A 26134-nucleotide genomic window follows, 5' to 3' on the forward strand; every position below is an offset into this window, starting at 1 on the left:
TTATATATATAAATATATAAATATTAAATATATAATTAGATCATTGAAGAAAAAAAGAAAAAGCGAAATGAGTGTAGAAAGTGTAATTACGTGCGTCTGCAGACGACACGCTTTAAAATGGCGTAATCAAAGTAAACATTAGACGTCGCTTCTACAGAAATACAAAGATTATAAAAAATCGAATGCGCAAGGATGATTGTCCGAAAAAAGATCGGGCCACGTACCCTGGGCGATCTGCTGTCGATGGTCTTCGTGCTGATCATAGTGCCTCTGATGTACTGGTTCGGATTGTGGATAGTGCTACCGGCGTTGTACAGAAACGATATATTGCCGTACTCCGTCCACTTCGTCCTCGGTAATTTCATCATGTTGAATATCGTAGGTAATTTCACGTATACGGTGCTCTGCGACACCAGCACCAAGAGGTGCATCGTGCCGGTGAGCACGGCAAGGGCCGCGGACGGCTGGAGGCTGTGCGTCATCTGCGAGGGTCTATCACCGCCGAGGTCCTGGCACTGCAACACCTGCGACGTCTGCATCCTTAAACGGGACCATCATTGCGTGTTCACCGGCTGCTGCGTGGGCCATCACAATCACCGATACTTCGTCATGTTCCTGTGGTATCTGTTCCTCGGTGCGGCGTACGCCTTCTTCTACGGCAGCTTCTTCATCTGGAGCAGAACCGCCTTCGAGTTCCCGATGTCCATCGTCAAGATGATTTTCCCTGTAGCAATCTTCTTCTTTGGCTTTGACAGTTCCATCGATCAGTTCTACCTGTTGCTGTACGTCGTGTCATTAGTGGGTACTTTGTACACCGGAGTGCTGTGCATTTATCACTTTAATTTGATTCTCAGAGGTGTCGTGGGTAATGAGAGCAATAAAAAAGATTTTACGTACGATATGGGTTGGAAGGACAATGTTAGAGAGGTATTTGGTGAACGATGGTATCTGGCGTGGCTGCTTCCTTATATTAAATCGCAGTTACCTCACGATGGGGTTTCGTGGCATAACTTGTGTTCAAAGAAAGATTGAATTGTTATAAGATTCTTGATAAAATTGTGTTTGAACAGAATGTGTTGATATACAGGCATTTATCGAAGATACTTTAATGATATTAAGATGGTGAAAATAAATTCAACAATCGAACAAATCACTTTTTTAACCAAAAATTAAAGTTACCAGTTAGCTTACTATATTTTATACTGTATATATTATATATATTGAAGTATTCTTTATAATTGTAAATAAGATTTATATATCTGTAATTAATAGACAGTATATTATTTTATTAAATTTTGCACACAGATCATTACATAATTCTTTCACACTACATCTAAAGCGGTATATACATATTAATTATCTGTAATTATATATAAATGTTAATTGTACCTCTCTTTCTTGTGTACACCGTTTTAAAATTGGATGAATATAAAAAACTTTTAAGTTTTTTCTGGTTCCCTTAATTATCATCAATTTTATTTGATGAGGAAACTCTAACATTCATTTACAAAGATTTTATTAAATACATTGATTATTACTGTGTTTAAACACAGCAACAATATATATTTGATTGTACATCATATTTTAAAGATTTGTATAAGATGAAAGCTTATAAATTACATAATCAATAAAGAAGTAATCTTCTTGGCAGTCTATATATTTACAAAACAGAATATTATCCAAGATCAAACTTTCATCCAAATATTGAAATCACAACCAATTACTCTATCTCTCTGATTATTCAAACGCAATTACAAAAACTAGCTAGAGACTATAATCTTTACATAATTTATAATTTTGCTCGTTTAATATTTAATCATACACCAATATATCGATTCTCTTTGTCGGAGTATCTAACAATTTACCCTAAACGGTACAAAATTGTAAAAGTATAAAAATAATTAAAAAATATAAAAGGAAGGGACAAGCAAATGTTTTGGAAGGTACAAGTTAAAATAGGAAAATAACAGTCTTGTTATATTCGTTTTTCTCTTATATCTTGTAGTAATTAATTAGTTGTATTATTTATACTGTTTAGGGTTTAATATATAATTTAATATAATTAATATAATATATATGATGCAATTTTGATACAGAATGATTTCAGCTGTGATGCACATTGTTTATTAAGTAAAAAAAACTGTCAGCATCTTATATGTTGCATAATTTTCGATAATATAGGACTTTCATGACAATTATAAATGCACTATATAAATACATGCCAAACAACATGGCAAGAGTATTTTTCTGTGTACAGATGTCCTCGTTTCATGAAAAACTTTATTTTATGTTACAGTGGGTTTATATGAATACCTGGCAGCATTTTAATTCTTTGACACAATTATTTTATTTTTTCTCACATACTTTTTTTTTATCTCACTTTCATCTTAAAAAAGCCATCGGATAGATTTATGGAAGTTTTTGGGAGAAAAATAAGTATTTTATTTGATGGCAACTAATCTGCACATGAAACGAGGTAATATTATAATACTAATATAATAATATTAAATAATTGTATTTTTATTTCATAAGAGAGAGAATGTATATATATATATACTTAACTTATTCTTATTTCGTTGACTATATGTTATTAGGCGAATCTTTATATTCTTACATCTTTCGCAAGGCGGACTTAAATAATTATAGAAATCAACAATAGATAGAAATATTCTTTGGATTAATCTTTAAGACAAAAGATAATAACGTTCTTAAGTTCAGAAAGATTAAGGGGATCGATTTTGCAATTACATATTTGACAATTTAATTTTTCTCCAAAACTCGTGAAAGAGAATACATTGCTGCTAATATGTGAGCCTATTATTTTTATTTTTGTTTGAGAATTTATATTGTTTTGTTACTATTTTCAACAGTGTAACTTTCCTCAATCTGATTGAGAACTTAATAAAATATTATAACTGAAAATTGGTGACTTACCGATTTGTTTTTAAAATATTAACTGGGATGGTCTAAATAACGCTTACTGGTCCAGGAATATTGCACAACAACAGTTATGCATAGCACAAAGTGTACAAGGAAGACAGGATCACGCTTTAAGTAACAGACTGATGTGACTCTTCTTCTTAGACCTCTTAACAGCAAACTTAATGCATACGAGCACGAGTATCGCGGCTGACGTAACGTACAGCACTACACAGATACTGATATCGAATACATTCAAGTCCCAGCCGAAAGCGGTGGTGTGTTTCTCCTTGGCGAGTCTTCCCAATCTGACCCTTGAACCGTTGCCTGCGTTGATCGTGCCAACATCGCTATTGTAGCTGCTGATTCCATCATATTTGATGCTGCTATAGCTATATTTGGTTCTCAGATATTGCAGAACTTCTTCCTCGTTCCAGCTGCCGTTAGCGTATCTGCACACCGGGCAATGCTCAGCCGCGGGATACTGTATCTTTTTGTGCTCTGGATCCTCTGTAGCATCACCCGACAATCGAGCGTTCACCTCGTTGTGCGCCCGCCAGAGCCAGAGGATGGCCTCGTCTCTGCTACGCGTGTCGAATATCTTATTTTTGCTGGCCATCTCTACGAAATGAGCAGCACAGTCGGCGCAACCGAAGAACGTCCCGATGTAGCCGTGCATTGCTCGCAGTACCGCCACGGGATTTTGCGAGAAATCCGCGTGAGGAACCTTGCTCGGTTTTAGAGCGAAGTTCACGGTTAACATATGAAACATGGTCCACAGTCCGCAGGGATATCCCCGGTATGAGCTCGCGCTACCCTTGCATCCCATCCACTGATGAGGCAGAGCTGAATACACCGGCGACATCTCCTCCTCTGTCGTCTTCGCCAACTGGCTAAATTCTTCGCCGGTCATGGTGGTTCTGCTCTTGACGACATCGCGTATCACCTCTAGATAGGCGTTGCCTCGTCGTAGGGGAAAATATGCCGCCAGCACCGCGAGGTATTTTCGCAAAGCCTCCATTTTCTCGCCGTCTATCGACTTGGTCAGGGATATCTCGTTGTTCATCGAATAACGCAACGCGTTCTCTAGATCAAGTTGATATAAATAATCGTCGGTCTTTTTAGACGAATGTTGTTCCTCCTCCTGTTCCTCGTGAGACGAACCAATTGTTGTCTGTTGATGCGCGTTCTCGACATTTCGTACTGTATCGTGAGACACCGTCGTGCCTATCGTTTCGTCGATGTTAATTCCTCTAGTGATTACGTAATCCTTAATAGCCCGCCGCACTCCCTGTCTGGATGATACTCTCACATTAACGACCCTCTGCGACTCATTGCGCCCGAAGGCTATCAAAGTCGGAAATTTTGTAACCTTGTTCATCACGCATAACAGTTCATTATCGGAGGTCACCCTACGTATCTGTAAGCTGTTAATTCTGTGCAAATCGAGAATGACCTCCGTGCCCAAGGGGGAACCGGTACCTTCGAAAATGAAAAAGAAATACTTCACACTACTGGATGTTGTTCTCCATATGTCCGTTATTTCGACGTTTCTGTAATAGATATTTTTCTTGTAATGCAGTTGCCATAAGAAGTCTAGGAAATGAATGTGGAAGATTTATATACCTGTATGGTGTGATGTTGGGCCATGTAGATCCTCGTCCTTCCTGTTGTTCCGTCTCAAGTCTACTAATCAAGTTACGCCTCACCGAATCGATATTGTCTTCCTTTTCTATTACTAAACCTAAAGACGGTGGATGCGCATTCACCGAGAAATACTTTAACGTTGGATAATGCATGATCTCGTATTCGCGACAGATTGGATTGTTGTCATCGTCAGCGCAATCTATCGCTGCAACTACGACGATATCGTTCCAAGCTGAAATATTTGCCAAATATTTTTTAAACTCATATTTTATTAAGTATCTTCAAATCTTAAAATCTCTCTCTAATTATTATTTATATATTTTATAATAATTCTAATCAAATTCAATACTATCACTTTATTAAACTGTTAACAATCTTTTCTTTAAGGAAAAGACTGTTCCAAAAAAACTTACAAAGAATGTCACTCGCAAGAGCTTTCCAAGTTGGCGCAAATCTGTAACAAAAGCCACACCAGCTGTTGTAAAACTCGACTAGCCAACTCCTGCTGCTGCCATAAACGCTCGTTTTGAAGTTTGTGGCATTAAGAACCACTACATCATCAGTAGCATTATACAAGCCTTGACCACCTATCAGATTTTGAAAATGATCCTTTAAAGGTATTGCTGCGCTGCAATGATTCATCATCAGAGCATTTAGTAGCCATAATTTTAATACAATCCTTGTCACGTCTAGCTCCATCTTCATTTTATATCTTTGATAATTGACATTAGAATTTGATCACTCTCCTTTTCCTGTAATTCATTCTCTAAATTAAATATAAATCTTAAACATCAATTAAATAACTTAATATAGTATATCAAGTTTAAATACAAAAATATCGATTAAAAAAGTGCACGCAAATAATCTTGTCATTTTTACCAAAAAAAAAATTTCGAAAATCAAAATAATCAAAATAATTATGATTGAAATGTCAATAGCTTTAAAATATTATAATTTTATTTTTTTAATATTTAAATATAGATAAAAAATTACTCAAAATGCACATAATTTAAGATCCACTCGAGAAAAAACTCAAACAATCAAACACATCAAATTTAATTAAGTAAAATGTGTTACACAACAATTTCGTGAACCATATGATACGATTATTATTAAAAATACATGATACGCACAATAATACCTGCGTATAATCCACGCGTTATCTCGTATTTATCGACGTATATGTTTCTAGTCGGTTGACAGGTCGAACGACAAGTGGAACCTCGTTGCTTCCACCCTCCTAATATTAGAAGTGTAATTTACTAATTTACATTGATGTATCCATATACAGGATACCGATCTTTCTCACATGATTAAACATAACCTGATATTCAATGACATTCGACTGACACTTCAATGACATGTTTGACGTGTATAGATATTTAGGTTAAATCAGTGAACTCTTTGAACTTTGAACACAAACCGGAATAAGCTCTAGCGATGAAAACATACGAAAACCATAGATATATAAATATATAGATTAGGCTTATTTTTCGGAGAGGGAAGAATTTGTGAGAAGAGAGTGGATACCAACTTCGGTAAACGTCGGGCGGTTCGGCGCTGCTCGAAAACAATCTACCAATCACAAGTAGCCGAGCGGCCGAGCGAACCGAGCTTGTCTGAAAAGAACCGAAGAATATCGCATTCCGATGCATCCCGCGCTGACGTATATCGTATATCTCCGAATTCCTCTTTTCCTTTGCCGATATGAGCAGATATTTTATCTATATTTTGTATGTTTATAGTTGAGAAAAAGATAACTTTTGGAAATTATAAAAAAAATTCTTTTCCAATAATGAGCGAGATATTTATTCGTATTTTTGTAACTTATAGATTTATTTTTCAGGTTTTTTAATTTTAATTTAAACTTTTTTTTTTTTTTTATTCAAGTGCATTTATATAATTGGGTATTTGGAGAGTTGCCACGCGACTATTTAATTATGTGTTCACTAATTTACTATTATTACAAAGTAGATGTATATATACCCAGCAAACACCAATATATAATTGTTACATTGCTATAATAAAACGGAATATAACAGGTAATATAACGTGTACGTTACATGTAACATCCATGTTAGTTGTAATTTCTCACTCATAGATGTAACATTTTAATATAACATATATTACATTGTAGTTATATTGTAATTATATGCCAAATAGCACATTGATGTATTGATAAGTCAGTGCTATCTTAGGATATAATGATAATATAACTACAATGTAATATATGTAATATTAAAAATGTTACATCTATGAGTGGGAAATTACAACTAACATATACGTTACATGTAACATGCTTAAGTATATAACATTTATATATTGTGTTTGCTGGGTATGCAACATGCAAGTCATGTTTTTTTTCAAGAAGATATGAATTTTATTTGTGCAAAACATAAGTACAAGAGAAAAAGACTTAAGAGACTCGTGATTAAATGCAATGATATTCACATTATTCAATGCCATTAGAATAATTAACTATCATGTATGAGCTTTATAAGATGAGTTTTTTTATTTCATTTTGTTCATAGAGACATAGCATATACATTTAATTTTTATGTACATACATAATCTCTTTACATAAGAATAAGTATTATATATTTTATATACTATAAAAATATTTTCTATGTATAATTTTATACAATATTTTATAATATATATGTTATCATTTATCAAACATTTTAGGAATGTATATTTAAATATATATTTAAAAATATAAAACAAACATAACTTCATTATCAAATATTAAAACATTGTATTATTTTTAAACAACCCTGCAACTAATGTTAATGCTATAAATGCTTTTATTATCATGCTCGTTTTAATATAAAAAATGATCAAAAGTTATCCCTGTATATAAAATTAGGAATAGTGCCACAATGTGATGAATGCTTGATAACCAGTAATTAAAATTCCAACAAAGAAAGCTATCGCTCTTGTAGGTTGTTGATGAAAAATAACATATGAAATGGTATGAGTTATACGGGAGAGTACAAACGTTCGTATTAATATTTTAGCCAACCATAGTGCAGGTCCAGTACTTAACCACAGATACGTGATTATGAACCATGGCAAAATATTCTCCAGATCGTTAAGATGTGCTCTTCGTACACGCTCCACATCTGGATCATCAAGCTTTACTTGTTTCTCTTTGCCAAAACCAAGATCTTCTTTATTAGCAAATGCCTGTAACAGTATAATTACAAATCAATTTCATTCTGTGTGATAAAATTTAACATTTAGACACTTTTAAAGTAGAATATGATAACATCTGTTTCTTTTTTCACTAAATTAAAGAAAAAATTCAAGAAAAATATATATTTATATTATTATTAGAATCATATCAATTTCATAAATTACATAAATTTTAATTGTAATGTCACTTTCCGTGAATTTATCTTTATTAAATCTTACATAAGAAAACATTAAAATATTATCGCAAACATATATAAAAAATTATTTATTAAATAGATATAATCAAAAATAATGAAAAAAGAGATTTCAACGTTTTATATATCATATGTGTGTGATTTATTTATATATACATATATTATTTGATTTATTACCTTCTTCCTAAATCGCTGTCGTGCAGTCAAGGGACTCATGGCCAGAAGTTTCAGAACCAATATGCTGCCCCAAAAGCCGAACACTTTAAGTGCTTCCGGATTTATTTCAACCATTTTTTTTAACGTTTAGACACGTTTTAAAGAGTAATATCACTCGGAATGTAATATGGACCGTATATATTTCACACCACGTTTCATGCACGTAGCGAAAAATGAAGTAGCACGCAATATCCTATATATACTTAGCTACTACATACTTCTCTCTCTTTCTCTCCTTTTCCAACGAAGGTGATTGAAAGGTCGAATATCCCCTCCATGTTTATTTGCTTCAAAAGATACTATAGACTACTTTTTTTTTCTTATAAATAAGATAACGATCATGAATCAACATAATTTGACTTATTTATAGTGAATTTAACATACATGTATATGTGTAGATTTCTATATATATAAGAATAAGTATTATATATTTTTATAAAAAATATTATGTTTACAATTTTATATAATATTTTATAATATTATAGTGTATATTTTAGGAATGTATTTTTAAAAATATAATTTGAAACAAATGCAACTTATTATTATATCTCATTATTATATATTATTATAATATTAATAATATATATTATTATTTATAATAGTATTTATATATTTTTTATCTTACTTTCTTTATTAATTTTTAAATAATTCAAAAAAATTTATTATGTATAATTATTTTTTCAAACTAGATTTCTATCTGTTTCTATACTTTATTATTTTCATATTTATCGCGCATGTGCAGGAAAATCTCTAGACGACAACAGTGGCAACACTGAATTCTCCATAACTTTTAAATGCCAGTACCAAATTAAAAATTGCTAAAATTATTTAGATTTGACATTTGACATTTGGCTAATTAAAATAAACAGAATTATTATAATTACAATTATATAGCAAAATGTACATTACGCGTGCAATAAAAAAATTTTAATTATACATTTACTGATTATACATGTGTGATATGTATTTATTTTTAATATAATTCATAATTAATTTTTTAATTTTATTTTCAAATACTATTTTTAAATATCAAACTGATTTCATAGCTTATTGTTGTTCCATTAAAGAATAATAAAATTTGTCATAATATTTAAAACGTAAAGTGTCACGTGTCAGTGACAAAAGTTAGAGGTTAATTATATATATGACGTCTTCTCAAATCACTTGCGATTCTACGCCTACGATTTATTGGTTATTCTATCATTGTGTAACAATTTAAATATTTCGAATATATTTATCAGATTTGTTACATGTATGAATAAAAAAAGTGATTATGTAACACGTGATTAGATATTATTAGAAACAATAATAATCGAACAAGATGACATTGAAATATGCAAAAAGCAAATTTTAAGGTTATAATTTCACTCCAAAACTAAATGCAAATTGTCAAATATCACAACAGAATCGAGTATTTTACATACTCGACATGTCCAGGTAATTTCACGGAATTTTACTTTGACGAAATTTTATTGTGTGACAGTTTAAGTTATGGAGTTAATTTCTTCTGTCGAAAACAAATGTTTGTTTTCAGACGATGTTGATAAAAAATTAAATTAAATTTGAAACAAATTATTATTCAGTTGTATGTAAATAAAATTTAGGCATGCAGTTTTTCTGAAACAATTGACACTGCCATGGAAGTGTGACTCTTTTGAGAAGAGCTTGTGGCGAATGTACAGAACAGGAGCAAGTTATAAAACCAAAGAGTATGAAGGTCGCAAATTAGTAGGGTGTGTGTAATAAGAATTAAAATATTAAAATTTTTAAAAATATTTTTTATACAATTAAACATTTTATTTTTATTGTTACTGTGTTTTTTTATATTATTTTCTAGAGAATAATATTAAATCATGTTTCATATTTATTATAAATTATTTTATTTAAATTATGATGTATTTTTACTTATTAATATATTTTACTTATTATTGTAAATTATATATCTTAATGCAGAAATTAATACACCACTTGTTATTTAGGTTTGCGATGGAGAAACTGTATTATGTGGTCGCTGATGTAGGAAATTACAAGGATTTTATACCCTTCTGCAAGAAATCTGAAATTACTTTAAAAACCGAAGACTTCCTGAAGGCCAATCTAGTAATAGGATTCCCACCTATAAACGAAAGTTATAGTTCAAAGGTGACTATGATATATCCAAGGATAGTTAAGGCAGAATGTAGAGATGGCAGATTGTTCGAACACTTGAATACGCTGTGGCATTTTAGTCCTGGATTGAAAAACAATCCGGAAACATGCGTGATTGATTTCTCCTTGTCTTTTGAATTCAAGTCTGCCATTTATTCTCATTTGTCGAATCTGTTTTTCAACGAGATTGTAAGACAGATGGAGAATGCTTTTCTTCAGGAAGCTGAAAGAAGGTATGGCCAGCCATGTTTAAAAACAGTACAGTTGCAAAGATGATTGGAAATCATTTACATAGATAATCAATTATAGATAAAAATTTGTTTTTATGAATTAATAAATTTATTTATTGATATCAAAGCTGTCTTTAAAATGACCGCATGTACAAATTTGTCAAGATTAATGATAAAATGTTGACGTGACAAAATATAACGAACTAATTACTTTTAATTATACGAATTTTAAATTCATAAAAATACTTTTCTTAACTATATACTATATAATATCAAACTTGTATATGTGCATATAATCAATCTCGCATGTAATGTATTAAAAAAAGCAGTAGTATGGCATCTATTTTTATTTAGATCATCTTTAGATACACGTTTGATTGACTTTGTTGCACATATCATTTAATTCTTGGAAAATTTTAATATATTTCAAAGATATATATATATTTGCATATAAAGTGATTGAAAAGACTTGATGTTTTTAATGCATAAAGATGTCTCTATTGACTCTTTGAATTCTTTTTTTGATAGGAGAATTAGAGGAAAATTGATGTTCTTTATGTATAAAAAGTTGTATGAAAAGTTAAACAGAATTTGTTATTCAAAGATAAATTTATATCAGATTACGCATATTATATAATATGAATTTTTAAATAAGTGTGTATATGTATAGAATTTAACCGACTAGACAAATTCCGATCTACGCCATTGAAATAGTAATTTGATACGAGTTTTATGGTCTGTATGCATAGATTGCAATTATTTTGGGTGGTTGAAATAAGATTTTTTAATTTTTTTTTTTTATACAAATATGCAATCTCATCATAAATATATTAAATATAATATTTAATATTATATATATATATATATATATATTTATATTATATATTATATTACATATTATTTAATATATCTATGAATCTCATTTCTAATGCAAGATTCACTAAAGCTCGTATCAGATTTTAACTCGCGAAGATTAGAAAAATCTGACCAATCGGAAGAAAAGTAACTAAAATTTCCCTGCATCCTGATTGGTCCAATTTTTACTCTTCAACCTCCATCTCCAACGCATGATGCGATACGAGCTTAAGGCGCGACACGAGTTTCACGTTAGAATAGATTGTCCAATTACAATTGCAAGTCGCGGTTGTTGATGTAACACACATGTCTCGAATGTTGATACGTTTTCCCTCTTTTTCATCGCGCGTACCTAATTAAAGCCACTCGTTCAAAGTTACGTAATAATTATAAACCAGCGAAAGGGTTGCTTAGACAGTGTTGTTTCAAAAAGAGAGAAAGAAGAAGGAAGAGCGAGTTATGTGCGCGCACGACGTAAATAACTCTCTGTACATCGAGACCTCGCGAGCGCAAGGATGAGGCTGGGAACGTCAATCCACTTGGAAAAGTAGACTCTCGTGGCTCAAGGCCAAAGCGGTCGACAACATGGCCAGGTTTGATACGTCGCAGTTGCGCGCGTCGTAAAAGTGCACCCATACCGGAATAATCGCCGTCCCCCGACCTGGGTATACGCCCCCGTTGCTCCGTTCGCGGAAGAGCGGCCTAGAACATGCAAGGAGCGCGCATCGTCACGGAATGAATAGCAATGAACTGGGATAGGTGTGGCAGAAGGCGTGAAAAAGGAAAGGAGAGCGCTATCGGGAAGGAATGGCGTAGTGCTGCGCGCACGTGTATATGTATGTAACAAGCGGGACGCTCGAGTGATTACGTGGCTTCGCGCGAGAGAGAGCATCTCATCTCGTCCCGATTCATTGGCACTCCGGTATTTCGTTTCGACAATTGCTCTGGTGCTTCTGTGTATATTTATATATATACATATATATATACATGTACATACACGTGTTTTTCACGCAAACATAATAGTGTATGTCATCATCGCCGAGTGTTATTCCTGCGCCTATGCGTCTCCATTCGTCGCGCGGAGATCTGTGTGGCAGCGAGAGGGGAAGGTTGACAGCGGCGGCGACGACAGTAGTGACGTCACAGTGGTGATGTGGTGGGGGGTGACGCGAGCGAGAGAGTGAGGTTAGCTTGTGTGCGTGTGTCGCGCTCGCTCTCTCCCTCTCTCTTTCTCTCTCTTTCTTTCTCTCTCTCCTTCTCTCCCTTCGTTCTCGCACGCGCGTGCCAATCGCCTCTCTCTCTCTCTCTCTCTTTCTCCCTCCCTCCCGTTCTACTCGCTCGCACGCACGCTCGTCCATCCGTCCGTCTGTCGGCTGGTGCGCGCGCGCGCGCGCGCGCGTTAACGGAATTCGCGATCGTGCACGCAGGGACCACCGACTAATGTTTAAATGGACGCATCGTCCATTATCACCCAAGTGTCGCGGGATGACGAGCTAGGCGCATTCAACAGCGAGAAAGGTGCGTATCGCTCACTTCCCCGTAATCAATCCCCGTCGTCCCCGCGCTCGCGAAACTTTCCGCCAGATGCCGGGAGACTTCGTCGTCCCCGCACCTGTTACGGAACCCGCCGTTTCTATCTCCCTCTGTCTCTTTCTCTCGCTCTCTTTCTTGCCTATTTGTGTACATGTCTCGTCTAACTTTACCATTTCTCCTTTTTACCTATCTTTGGAGCAATTTTGCCTCGTCTCATTTCCTAGTCTTTCTATTGCCGTTCTCTTTTCACCCTGTGTCAACTGGGCTTTCCCCATTCTTCATAAGCAATGTCGCGAGTTTCTTTATTTTCTTTTGTCATGCCCTTTAACCTTTCATGCTTCAAGCAAATCCTTCATGGGTAATCTTGTGGAGAAAATAGCAAAAAGAATTCACTGCGAAAGGTTAATCGTAGTAATACCATTTCTGTGATATATAACATGCAAATGTCTCATTGCTATGTAGACTAAACTTCCTAGTTTATCGTTGTCATCAATTGAGTCTTAGGATAAATTAAATTTTATATCAGGGATATATCAGACTTGAAATTACTGTAAACTGTAACTCTTAAATTAAAGACTTAAGTGTAACGCTTGTTAAAATTTGATTGAACAAATATATGTGAGTTTGCGCAAACAAATTTGTAACATTTTTTTTATCTGCAACGTAGCTCAATTACCTCGGGAGAATGAAGCAGCCAGCAATAGTCCATCGAGCAGCAAGAAGCCGAGGGGACGCGGACTCCTGCGTTCTCTGCTCTGCTGCTTCGGAAGGGGTCGTGGCGGCAGCTCCAAGAGCTCCAAGTCGAGTTCTCTACAGGGAGATGGTCGTGGCTCGCCGCCACCGGGTACCGGATCTCCGAGATTCCTCCTACCGCCGGTCAGGCACCAAGACATGCACAAAAAGTGCATGGTAATCGATTTGGACGAGACTCTGGTGCATAGTTCATTCAAACCGATCAACAATGCGGACTTTGTTGTTCCTGTAGAGATTGATGGAACGGTACACCAAGTGTACGTCTTAAAGAGGCCTTATGTGGACGAGTTTTTGCAGAGAATGGGCGAATTGTACGAATGCGTACTGTTCACTGCAAGCTTGGCCAAGGTATGTTGAAAGAAAGAGAAAGAGATCCTAAACAATTTTGTGCATTTAATGATTTTATAAAATGGTCAAATTTTACATTATTATATGTTGATATATTTAAATGAATATTATAAAAGTTCTTATTATATTGGGAGACACATAATGTTCAATGTTTTATTATTTATATAATGGTTAATTTGTAAAAATTATTTATTTTTTTAATTTGTTAGCCAATGAAAGATTAATGAAAACATTATATTATGTTAAATATATATCTATCTGTAATTACTACATATCTTACATAAAATCATTATCTTGTTAGATAAAGAATTAATGCATTTTTATAAAAATGATTACTGTGTAAATTTAATTGTTGTAAGAAGTTTAAAAATAATATTTGTGATAAAAAAATTGTAATGGAGCTAATTTATTATTAGTAAAAAGAAAATGTTCGATATTCATTGTTTTTAATGTTTTGTTTTATTGTGTCATGTTTTACAGTATGCAGACCCAGTGGCGGATCTTTTAGATCGATGGGGTGTATTCAGAGCAAGATTATTCAGAGAATCCTGTGTGTTTCATAGAGGGAATTATGTTAAGGATTTGAACAAATTAGGTCGTGATTTGCAGCAAATCATTATTGTAGATAATAGTCCTGCCAGTTACATTTTTCATCCAGATAACGCGGTAAGATATGCTTAATAATATATAAAAGAAAATTATTTCTTTTTATATACATATAAAATATATGATTTTTACTTCTATTAAAATTGGGCGATTAAAAATAAAAACGATACGTTTATTTTTTACAGGTTCCAGTGGCATCTTGGTTCGATGACATGACGGATTCCGAGTTACTGGATTTAATCCCCTTCTTCGAGAAACTCAGCAATGTGGAAAATATCTACACAGTGTTGTGCAACAGTAATCATCCTTATAATCAGGTGCCCGCGCAGGCGGTGCAGAGTAATCAGAGTCCGCCGGGATTAGGCTCGCTGGCTGCTTCCTAGCCCCATCTAAATCCTGGCAACACAGCCAGTCTTGTCGCTCAATGCACCTTCCGGAGGATCCTGAGGGGACTGCTCCATGTGAGCCACTTGCTATGTGGCGAAGAACCTCGAAGTGCCCCCCCTTGTTGACCTTTGGAAGTACCGCTCCATTAAGCGGGGCTGAATGTCCTATATTTTAAAAGCGCGTCATCCAAGTCGACACACAGTGACACATAGAGCTGCTGATATCCTTCTTCCTGGCGAGAAACGCAACGAAGACTGAGTCAGCTTCGAAGCGCGAGTGTTCTTCCATTTTGCATCAGGCATCAAAAACGACGAACTCGCTCCTGTCTGCATTAATAATACGCGTGTGCCCGAGAAGAGGAATCTAGCGAAGGATACAGGAATCTCCGTCGAGAGCAAAAACTGCTTTGCAGAAAAGTTGCGAAAAAGGAAAAAGCGACGGTTAAGTTTAATAATAGTAATTGTATACTGAGAGAAAAGGGATATATGTGGAAGATATACAAGAGAGAATGCGCGAAGAATGAAGAAAGAAGAGAGCTCGCTCCGAATTATTTGATGGGCCATATTTGTTGCCGTTTAGTTTTTCCTATTCAGATCAAGACACAAGCTTTCGATTGAATTAGATCCAATTATGAAGAAGACATCAATGCTCCGACTACGTTCTTGAATGCTTCTGACCCAATGCTTACAGAACGTTGAAAGAGGAGGGTAACAGTAGCAGGTAGAATTTGGAATTTATATGTTTTATCAATATTTGTCAATATAAGATGCAAAAATTTTATTTTAATTATCATTTTAGTTGTTTAAAACATTTTATTTTACTTAATTTTTGTATAAAAATTTTCAAAATATTTTAGAATTTAATATCAAAACGTTTTGAATACTAAAATATAGGAATACAAAGATTAAGTGTCTTAAGAATCATAAATATGAGCGTTTAAGAGCATCTGAGGAAAATAGAATTCTAAATATATAATCTAGAATTTTCATATTTTTTAAAGATTAAAGCATTACAGAAATCTAGAAATCTGTTTTTAAAAAATGAGTGCTCCAAAGCTTTCACTATTTGAGAAGCTTTGAGCTTGGAAATTAGTGTTAATCAGTTTTTAAAACAAAAACTCAAATTTTTTTGGAAGATATTTATTATTTTCCAAAAACATTATATAATCTAAGATTTGAAAAAGCTCAAATTTATATATACATATATATATAAAATAAAATGTGATGAATTAGAACTATTCGCTTCACACTGCCGAGAAATAGGAACGACGATTTTCCGCGTATTCAGTTGTGCAAACTTTTGCTTCTGATTTATAGACTATAAATTGCTTGAATCAGGTAACAAAAGTTATTTTTAAAATCTTGTATTGCGTAGAAAACGATATTCTAGCAAGATCAATTGTAAGATACATTAAACTTGTTAATTGCTGTTATCAAGTACACTACTAACATATTTCTAAAGCATGACCAAGTCCCGCGACATTCGAAAAATCTAAATGTGCAAAGCATTTTATTAATATCGCATTTTGATATTACGTTAGGTATATTTCCTGCTGCTGGTACACACCTTTTATAAGACGCTCTGTATGTAGCATTTAAAACAATAACAGTTGAAATTTTGCAGGGGTACGTATTACCATTTTTCTTATAAATTTTCTTTAATATCTATATAAAAACATATACATTTTCATTTTTATATCATTTATTAGTCTTGTTATTAAATAAACATAATTGTGTTTTTTCTGCTCTTTCTGAAATATTTATTTTAGTGAAATCTTTTAATTAGAGACATATATACTATATACATATATATGTGTGTATGTGTATATATATATATATATTTCTTTGAATATACTAATTTCAGTTTTTATCCAGCAGCAAAATTCTTTTCTGATGTTTGGTAAAAAAATTTGAGCAAATTTAAAACGATAATAACGAGAGTTGAAGATTGTCGATTAAATTTGTTGTCAAATATTTACTGATTTACAGAGAAATTTTACACAGAGGTCGCATAAATGATAAATTAAATGAGTTTTATTATTTTACTAGAAAAATGGAATAAATCCATCAATTAATCAAGGGTAATCACGGATCACATCATTGTTGCCAATATTGATAAACTGAACTGGGCCAATGCATATCATTCTTTCCCTCCAAGCTATGAGGTTGCGTCATACATAATTCGTTTTCTTGGAGCAAGAAAATAACAATCGGTTTGATAATTTAGGATTAAATAATTAGGAATTATAATATAAAGATGATTTTTTACTAAAATCGATGTATCTTTTTATTTGTTGAAATTAAAGGGTACAATTTGTCTTTTTTAACATATATACATTTTTCACGCACATACATGATTTAAATATTTTTTTTATTACGAACAAACTTTTGCTAATAACTCAAAACTTGGATACCTACATGATTATATTGGATATATGATCGCTATTGTGCATCAAATATGTCAGGAAGCTGAAAGAAATGAGACAGGAAAGAATTTATGCTGTAAAATTGAATTCTTTACGATCAAGGATTGATTTTAATACAGTCTCTTTTTGGGTTCTGTATAATTTTTCTTAAATTATTTATTTCTTAAAAAAAAAAAATGAAATGCGTGTATTATATGAATGAAGAAAAAATCTATATTAACTATTAACTATTAATATAATTATTAACTATTAACATTTTCTTGCTCCATTCCGAAACGAATCGCACGATGATGTCATTAACAAATTAGAATAATTTATATGTAGCGTTTGAGAGGCGATAGATAAGTGGCGGTAATATCCCTACGTATGTGCATATATTTACTAACGCGTAATTTGTAAACGATCACAGCTGCTTGAAATCGAGCATAACAAGTGTACAAAGTGCATTGTACTATCGTAACCGATTCAGATTGTTATTCTTCTGCTTTTACTTTTGTTAATATTATTATTATTATTATTATTATTATTATTATTATTATTATTATTATTATTATTATTATTATTATTATATTATAAAGATCCGCGCTAATGTCGTTATTCTAATGTAAGAAAAAGTGAGATTTTTTACTCTGCATGCTTTTTTCGCTGCTGAGAAGTCGCATTCAAGCCGACTTGAATAAGAAGTACATATTTTTCTTGAAATTAGAAAATTAATTAAAAAATGTACATTTTTTTGTATTCTTGCACTGAAGTAACGACATTATTATCGATATATTCAGTGAGTTAGTATTAATTAATCAATATCAGCTTTTCTGTATGTATTTGTGTGTATGAGTGTGTGTGTATATGTGTATATATGTATGTGCGTATTAAACTCGGCTGCGTCTGCTGTTTTATCTTTTCTTCCACGTCTGAATGTAGGATAGATCGAAAATCATGGTACAACTAATAAGGAAATGATTCTTTGTCGACACTAACAATTTGAATATGCAAAGACTACTTTTTGAAGGACTTTTTAATTTCCAAAATGCAAATATCAAAAAATCTTTATTTTTAACTTTGAGTTACAAGAAATTACAGATATATAAAAGCATTAATATCGAACTAAATCTGAAAATGCAATGCATATCTGGATATAAAAAAATGTTACATATTCAGAAACGGTATTAATATAACCGATAGTAATCACGCGTACCATTTTCAATATCTAAAAATAAGACTCAAGGATACGATAGGCGCTTGAAAGAAGCATTGGAAAAAGATAATTGATATGGTAAAATTAAAAAGTTGATGTATGCGTATTAAAATTGTTTTTGACACCAAAATGCTCCTAAAAAACAAAGCTACTTGTACGGAAAAAAATTTGTTTTTTTCGAATTATTTTATTATCGAATTATTTCCATAATTAATTGTAGCGAGATTTTTGAATTATTCTGTGTTACATCTTTGTAACATTTTATCGAAATAACGATAACTCTTCGAGAGAGGTCTGATTATCGTTTCTACTTAAAATAGGAAGAGATTTAATGCGAAGAGATTTTTGATGTGGCTTCCAATTCTTCCATCCTTCTGTACTTAGTAAATGTAAACGATGTTTCTTGTAAACGTTTATTGTGCGCGAACGCATGTATTGTAAAATTCTCTTTGTATTAATAATGCCCATCGAAATGACTCTGTATGTACGATTGTACAAATCTCTGCATGAATCCGAGAATCCATAGATATAAGTATTCGAAAAATTGAAACGAGTTAAAAGAATTATATGAAATCCATGGATCTGCTCACATTCGAAAAAATACTAATAAATATTAGAGTTGCAATCAAGTATTCTAAAATTCGAGACTGTAAGGATGTAAGAATCAATTAATGTATACAAGTGTGCAATTATTCGACACAATGTGTGATAATTAAAAAATTTTATTGTATAGTAATCTATGATGTAGAGAAGAGTCATAGATAGAACAATTTAAAGATTTTAAGTTTTAGTCTTTAGAATTTTAACGTTGAATAGAATATCCGTTCAAAAGAATTAAAAGACTCTACCAAAGAATCAAGAAAAACTTGGAAAAATTAATTGTAAGAAATCAAAAATATCCAGAGATGTGAGGATTGAAAACTATAAGATTGAAAAATTTGGGAATTTAAAAATTGGATAGATTAGGATTTTAAAGGGCGAAAGATCCAAGGGCTTGAAGCTACGTAAATGAAAAATGCAGATACACAGATCAAAATAACACAAAGAAAAATCTAAGGATTCAAGGATCTAAAAATGTATTTTTTAGCTATATTATATGTATTAATTATTACGTTATTACGTATGAAATGTCTGTTTTTATTTAGACTGACATCATCTCAAGGAATTTTTAATGGAATTAAAGATAGATTATTTTTTATAAAAAAATATTTTAATATGTAATCAAAGGAACATATGTGCATACACATTCAGCTATATAAAAGATGAGTATGTAAAAAGCTTAAGCTTTTACTTTATTTATTTATTAGCAAGAAATAGAATATGTACAATTAGAAGCTTTCCTACATTTGTAAATTTTATATGATTAACTACATTATTAATAAACATAATATATAATGTTTTTAATAATATTAATGAATTAAATACAATATATGTATTGTAATCAAAGGAACATATGTGCATATTGGAATTATATTTTTATAATTAAATCTTAAACATTTAAAACAATTCATTCTTAAATAAATAAATTCTTCCTTGATATTCTTTAATATAATTAATATAAACGTCAAAAGATTCACAATAAGATACAAGAATGTTACACACAAATAAATACATATTAATTATATTAGAGGCAAGAAAAGTAAAAGCTTAAGTTTTATAAAAATTAAAAATTTGTGAGTTTATATAACAATTGAAAATTAAATTAGACTAATATCATGGAATTTAAAAAAATCTTAGTTGTAGAATACTAAAAATTGGATGAGTTTGAGGCTGATTAGAACAATTCGACATTTCATACGCAAACACGTAGTGTATCAATATTTAATTGAAGCAAGGAGCAAACGCGAGTGAGAAAGTGTTGCCGATAATGTTCTCAATCTTAAAATCGTAATTGAGGATTTTTCGAGCAGCCGTCTTGCTGTGCATAATAAAGCGACAAATGTGTAAAATATACATACATATATATACACACACACACGTTCAAAAAACGGCAGAAACAGAGAATGCGCGTGTATGTGTACATTTGTATGTTCTGTATGCGTGTGTGTATGTGTAAAAAGAAAAGGAAGAAAAAAGAATAGCGTTCGAGGCTTTCGCCGAGTGAAACGGCCGCCGATTCGAGACTTTTTTATATATGCGATTCCAGAAAATTTCTTAACAAAAACAAAAGAATAAAAAAAAGAAAGAAAATGCGATAAAAGCAACAGCTACGCGCATCGCGAAAAATTAGAAACAATTGTATTATTGTGTTATTATATTATTCCGCCAATTGTGTCTCTTATATAAAAGATATTTCTTTTTCACGATTTATATTTTCACCCGTTGAAGGCCCGCTTCATCGCAACAATAATAAAGTAGCATGGTCCTATTTACATCGACAGCGTTTAGCACGAAATGCGACTATCCGATTATCCGGTTCCGGAATAGAATCTTACTATTATATATGTACAAAAGATTTTATATATATATATATATATATATATATATTTATATATATTTATATATATATATATGTATATATATATTATATTTTTTTCTCAATTTTATTTCATAATTTTTAATATTATTTTTTTAAATATGTTTTTCTTGAAGACTATGTGCTTTTATAAGAACGTAGATCATCACGGGAATTTCTGTAGATTTCTCCCTTGCTTTTGACGTCATCGAACTATGTATATATATAGCCGAATCGATTATCATACCACGTTAAAGTTCAAGAACAATTGACTACATTTAGCGCTAAACGCAGCGTTAACCTTAGAATACTAATCATACTTTTAAGACATTTAACATTAATCATACGTTAAATTTACGTATGTTGAGATTTTTCCTGAAGAAAAAATGTCAAGAGAGAGAGAGAGAGATAAGAAAAATAAACTTTTATTAAAAATAAATCATGCTATTTTAATTGGGGGGGGGGGGGGGGGGGGTAAAGAAAGACGGAAAAAAAGTTAAACTTAAATACTATTTTTTTATTACGTATCATTAGTATTCTAGGATTAAATGGAAGTGTGTATATGCAAAGTATTTCAGAATTTTTCTTCGGCAGTTAGCCGTTGTGAAATAAATTATAAAAAAGTATGCATCTGAAAAAGAGGCAATTAAAGATAAATTAAGAAAAAACATCACATTCTTGTAGTCTTTTTTCAGGTATTTCATGATTTTTTAAAATTGGTTTAAGATCCTAGGACTAGTGTTAATAGAAAAGAACAAGAAGCATGTGTGAACATAAAGTTAAGTTTGATGGTAATGCTTTGATTTGTAAATAAAATTTCATTACTTCCATTAATTGTTTTTTTTTATTGTACATTCTTTTCTCATTGATAAAATATATGAGTAAATTTTGTTATTATGTAAATAAAACTATATTATTTTTTTCTAGAAGCTATCAAGATTTGTATGAACATTTAGTGTTAAATATAACAAATAAATTTAAAAATATTTAAATAGAGTAAGCTATACATACAGTACATATTATACAATTTAATCCAAGATATCTGTTATCATTTGTCGTACATTTCAAATATAAAAATTAACATTGTGCCTTTTCTACATAAGATGTTTCAAAATTATTGCACGCTTTTTCTTGCACTCAAATACCAAATTGAGAGTATTTTAAATATTCATAGTTTTTCAATTGTAAGTAGTATTAAAAATAGTTTCAGCAATACTATACTAAAATATTTGCAATTTGTAGAATGGTGGAGTAGCTTTGGTATAATTTATATATAGCTTATATATATATATAATGCAATATAAAAGATTAAATATATTTTCTTTATGTTAACTTGTTAGGCAGATAAGGCACTATATATTATATAAACGTAGAATATTTATTCAATCCTTGTAAATTCCAGAAGAGTCATCTGCATTTATGTTGGTGGAATTCTTTTAGGATTCAGATCATACATACGTCGCATCCGCTTCTTTAACTCTTGCGGAAATTTGTCATAGCACTTCTTGCACGCGGGTTTTAAATCAAATTCGAAGAACTTTGTCTTCTGATTCATCTTCTGGTCACAGAATGCACATGCAAAGTGATGGACGCACCATGCCTTATTCAACGCTGTAAAAACTATTGGAAAAAATATATTAGATCAGAGAAATATTAAAGCTTATAAAAATAACATAAAAAGAACTTGTATTATTTTGACATCACACAATTCAATATAGTTTCGTTGAAGAAATTTTAGGAATTGCAGAAGTTCAAAGTATTGAAAGAGAAATATAATTACGATATAAAATACTAGAAAAATCTAAAGAGAGTGAAAAAAAGTAAAACTAAAGTAAGACAACTTAATTGATAGTATGCACATACCATCTCCAGAAATAACTTGATTGCAGACAAAGCAAAGATTCCCGAATAACTGATGGTAATGAGTTTCACAGTATGCAAGTCCCTTCTTTTCGTAATGACGATGGCCTAAAAAGGGCTTCTCGCACTTTGCACATACGAAATGCTCTACGTGCCAATGTTTGCCGAGCGCAGTTACTACGCGCTCTTCAATCGGACGTCGACAGGCACCGCAAATCGGAATTCCCATTTTATCATGACACCGTAAGCAATACAATTCATTCTATAATGTATATTTTCTTTAATTATATAAATTTAGATATATAAATAATCCCTCTATATATATTTTTTTATGTATAAATAATTGATATATCATTAATATAATCTTACCATTTCATTGGCAGCATATCCAGGTCGAGAACGAACTTCTCTAGCTGCAGAATTGAGTTCCACACCACAAGTTGTACAATTAAAATGATATGGATGATAAAGCTCACCACGAAAACGTAAAGGCTTGTCATCAATTACTCCACTGAAAATCGCAAAAATTAATCCTGCTCAAAAGAATTTTCTTTTTTTAATTGTACAAATTTTTGAAATTTTTTAGGTATTTCTATCAAATAAAACTCTATTAAATGAACTATTATGTTAAAATAAACAATAGAACATACTGGCATTGATGACATATGTGTTTTCCAAGCACACCGGCTTTTACTCTGGCATTGCATGTGTGACATAATGCTCTGCCTTGACACTTGATGAAGCCTGCATCTGCCAATTCACCGTTACATTCCTCACAACGGAAACATTGTGGATGCCAGTTGGCATTCATTGCCTTTATCACACGGCCAATAACAAATTCACCTAACATAACCGATGGTTTGAGTGATTATATTTAAATACAATATTTATACAACTATCTTAGCCTATATTGAAATGAATGAGTGTAGGTCCTTAACTTACCACACTTGCCACAACATGGGGCAAACAGAACATGAAAATCATGTTCGCAATATTTGTACCCTTCAAATTCATAGAAGATTCCTTCTGGAAATGGTCGAAAGCATTGTGCGCATCTAAAAAAAAATGATCTATTAACAAGATTCAATCCACAAAATGAACAATATTTATAATTATTTTTGTATATTGGAGAAAATAGCAAAGAAACTGACGATTTAAAGCACTTATTTGAGAAATAGAAAATTATAAACAAAGAACTCTTCTTCAAATGCACGCTATATCTGCAGAAAGTGAATAAAAGAATAAAAAATATATATGTATATGTACTTACACAAAACATTGTTGATGCCATAATTCGCCATTGGAGTTTACAATCTTTTCATGTGCAACAAAACCTTCTCTGCAGCGAGAGCAAAACATATGATCCAATGACATTTCTGTAACCCTGCATATATAATATGTCATATAAATTTCAAAAATACTCATATTCAGTAAATAAAAGTAAACTAAATATATCATAATATTAATTCGAGTTAAATAATTGTTTAGTTTTTATTGTTTCTTGAAAAGATGCTGCTTACCCTGGCATATTTTAATAGAAAAAGACGATTACACGTTTGACAAATATTCCACCTCTTTTTTGTTTACTCACTTGCACTTATAATCCCTGCTTTATAAAAATTCATATCATTGTAATATAATTAAAGAACTGTTAAAGATGCATCAAAACTAATAATAAAAATTTAATTAAAGATGATACATTTTATATTAATATTCAATTTCTTCATTATAACATTCATACTACAATTACATATATTTATTAATTTATAATTTCTATTTAATCTACTTGCTCATATCTCTCTTTTACTCTACTAATTTTTAATACATATTCAGAGTTTATACTATCTATTTTAATTAACACAGATAAATATGTAATTTTAAAATATATAATTGAAATTACTTTCCCAATATTAAATGTTCTATAATTAACACAAAGTGCATCTAAATAGAAATGAAATGTTTAATGAAATAAATACATTTACTTACTATTAACTAATTAATGAGAAACTGATAATATCGAGGGACTATATGTATGTGATTGTCACACAATTGCTACATCCATATTCCCATATTCCTGTCAGATTTTAAATCAAGACAGCCAATCCGATCTCGGCGAACGTAACATGGCCTTTTATGAAAATGAACGTGGAGCTCTATGGATGTGTTACAGATTTTGCAATTTGCCCTACGCCACACCCTTACAGGAGTAATGATGACGCGATGATGTCAAAGCGCAAATTTGGAATCATCAAGGCAGTTTACAGCGAAACGTTCGAGATGTACATAAAAGCTTTATCACACTCGCATCTAAATTTAAAGTCCAGTTCATATAGCTAATTATGTTACTATGATGTACAAAAATCTACCAATCACGTGTCAAAGCATGCACTTTTCTGTGTTGTTAAAAAAAAATAATTTTTATTTTTTTATTTACCCCCCACAAATGCATATTGCATTCAAGATATAAAATTCATAAAATAACATTCAGATTAGAAGTATATATATTTTTTATAAACATAAGTAATGTAAATATTTCTTATAACAAAAACGTTTATTTTAATTAATTTTTAATATTATAAATAAAGTTTATTTCGTAATATTTACGTTAATAAAATAATAAAAATATTAAATAATTATTTTTTAAGAAAGCAATAAATTTATGCAGTTTGTAAATCAAAATATATAAAAATTGTATTATAATAAATTAAAAATATCTTTTAGAGCTTATAATATTTTTGAAACAATGGTTTTATAATTAGCGTTAACTTTTTTAAATAACTCATTTGTCATACAATAAACATAAGATATAATTAAATCAAATGATTGCATTTTATTGAATTTCTTAAAAAGAAATGTAAGTAAAAAAAATTAAAATAAAAAAATGTGACATCAAAAAAGCACATAGTTTCTATTTTAATTCTCAATTTTATTAATTTTTACAAAATAAATAAAAAAAATTAATGCTGAGAAATCTTTGACAGATCTAAAATAAAAAAAATTTAATACCCAGATATAGAAATAAATAATATATAGAAAAAAGAAATTTTTATAGTTTAACTCATTTTTGTAGCCAACAAACTTCTACTTAAAGAAAAAGAAATACAAAAGAGTATCAACTTATACATTCATACACACACACCACATGCATCCACACATATCTATAGCTAT

General features: G+C 31.4%; 6 protein-coding genes across 10 annotated transcripts; 3 read left to right on the forward strand and 3 right to left on the reverse strand.

Annotated features, from left to right (window-relative positions):
• The first annotated feature begins 113 nt into the window (after positions 1 to 113).
• Positions 114 to 2380, forward strand: LOC114935256 (putative palmitoyltransferase ZDHHC24). Its single transcript, XM_029308022.2, has one exon. It carries the CDS (start codon positions 193 to 195, stop codon positions 1030 to 1032), a length of 840 nt encoding a protein of 279 aa, XP_029163855.2. The 5' UTR covers positions 114 to 192; the 3' UTR covers positions 1033 to 2380.
• Positions 2263 to 6987, reverse strand: LOC114935255 (sulfhydryl oxidase 2). 3 transcript variants are annotated; one of them, XM_029308021.2, is made up of 5 exons: positions 5700 to 6987; positions 5154 to 5318; positions 4980 to 5020; positions 4546 to 4798; positions 2263 to 4472 (listed from the first exon to the last, which is right to left on the reverse strand). In XM_029308021.2, the coding sequence occupies exons 2-5, from the start codon at positions 5228 to 5230 to the stop codon at positions 3044 to 3046; spliced, it is 1800 nt and encodes a 599-aa protein (XP_029163854.1). In that variant the 5' UTR covers positions 5231 to 5318; positions 5700 to 6987; the 3' UTR covers positions 2263 to 3043. The 3 variants fall into 3 exon arrangements, with proteins under 3 accessions (XP_029163854.1, XP_029163853.1, XP_029163852.1); XM_029308020.2 differs by having other exon boundaries at positions 4980 to 5318; positions 5708 to 6987; XM_029308019.2 differs by having other exon boundaries at positions 4980 to 5318.
• Positions 6988 to 7054: 67 nt separating this feature from the next.
• On the reverse strand, positions 7055 to 8415 carry LOC114935278 (Microsomal glutathione S-transferase-like). Its single transcript, XM_029308058.2, has 2 exons — positions 8133 to 8415; positions 7055 to 7752 (listed from the first exon to the last, which is right to left on the reverse strand). Exons 1-2 carry the CDS (start codon positions 8244 to 8246, stop codon positions 7429 to 7431), a joined length of 438 nt encoding a protein of 145 aa, XP_029163891.1. The 5' UTR covers positions 8247 to 8415; the 3' UTR covers positions 7055 to 7428.
• An 824-nt stretch (positions 8416 to 9239) lies between these two features.
• On the forward strand, positions 9240 to 10766 carry LOC114935297 (coenzyme Q-binding protein COQ10, mitochondrial). 2 transcript variants are annotated; one of them, XM_085490235.1, is made up of 3 exons: positions 9240 to 9608; positions 9706 to 9904; positions 10151 to 10766. In XM_085490235.1, exons 2-3 carry the CDS (start codon positions 9846 to 9848, stop codon positions 10593 to 10595), a joined length of 504 nt encoding a protein of 167 aa, XP_085346361.1. In that variant the 5' UTR covers positions 9240 to 9608; positions 9706 to 9845; the 3' UTR covers positions 10596 to 10766. The 2 variants fall into 2 exon arrangements, with proteins under 2 accessions (XP_085346361.1, XP_029163935.1); XM_029308102.2 differs by having other exon boundaries at positions 9776 to 9904.
• A 775-nt stretch (positions 10767 to 11541) lies between these two features.
• Positions 11542 to 21940, forward strand: hzg (CTD small phosphatase herzog). The gene is made up of 4 exons (XM_029308101.2): positions 11542 to 12922; positions 13605 to 14038; positions 14519 to 14704; positions 14830 to 21940. Exons 1-4 carry the CDS (start codon positions 12853 to 12855, stop codon positions 15025 to 15027), a joined length of 888 nt encoding a protein of 295 aa, XP_029163934.1. The 5' UTR covers positions 11542 to 12852; the 3' UTR covers positions 15028 to 21940.
• stck (LIM zinc finger domain containing stck) lies at positions 21603 to 25234 on the reverse strand. Of its 2 annotated transcripts, none has more exons than XM_029307968.2 (8): positions 24953 to 25234; positions 24487 to 24572; positions 24237 to 24350; positions 23909 to 24021; positions 23617 to 23809; positions 23336 to 23477; positions 22970 to 23228; positions 21603 to 22726 (listed from the first exon to the last, which is right to left on the reverse strand). In XM_029307968.2, exons 2-8 carry the CDS (start codon positions 24492 to 24494, stop codon positions 22524 to 22526), a joined length of 1032 nt encoding a protein of 343 aa, XP_029163801.1. In that variant the 5' UTR covers positions 24495 to 24572; positions 24953 to 25234; the 3' UTR covers positions 21603 to 22523. The 2 variants fall into 2 exon arrangements, with proteins under 2 accessions (XP_029163801.1, XP_029163800.1); XM_029307967.2 differs by having other exon boundaries at positions 24487 to 24575.
• Between the last annotated feature and the right edge of the window lie 900 nt (positions 25235 to 26134).

This window comes from Nylanderia fulva, unplaced genomic scaffold (genome assembly GCF_048542155.1).
Source record: "Nylanderia fulva isolate GAGA-0341 unplaced genomic scaffold, ASM4854215v1 Scaffold12, whole genome shotgun sequence".
Classification (NCBI taxonomy): domain Eukaryota; kingdom Metazoa; phylum Arthropoda; class Insecta; order Hymenoptera; family Formicidae; genus Nylanderia; species Nylanderia fulva.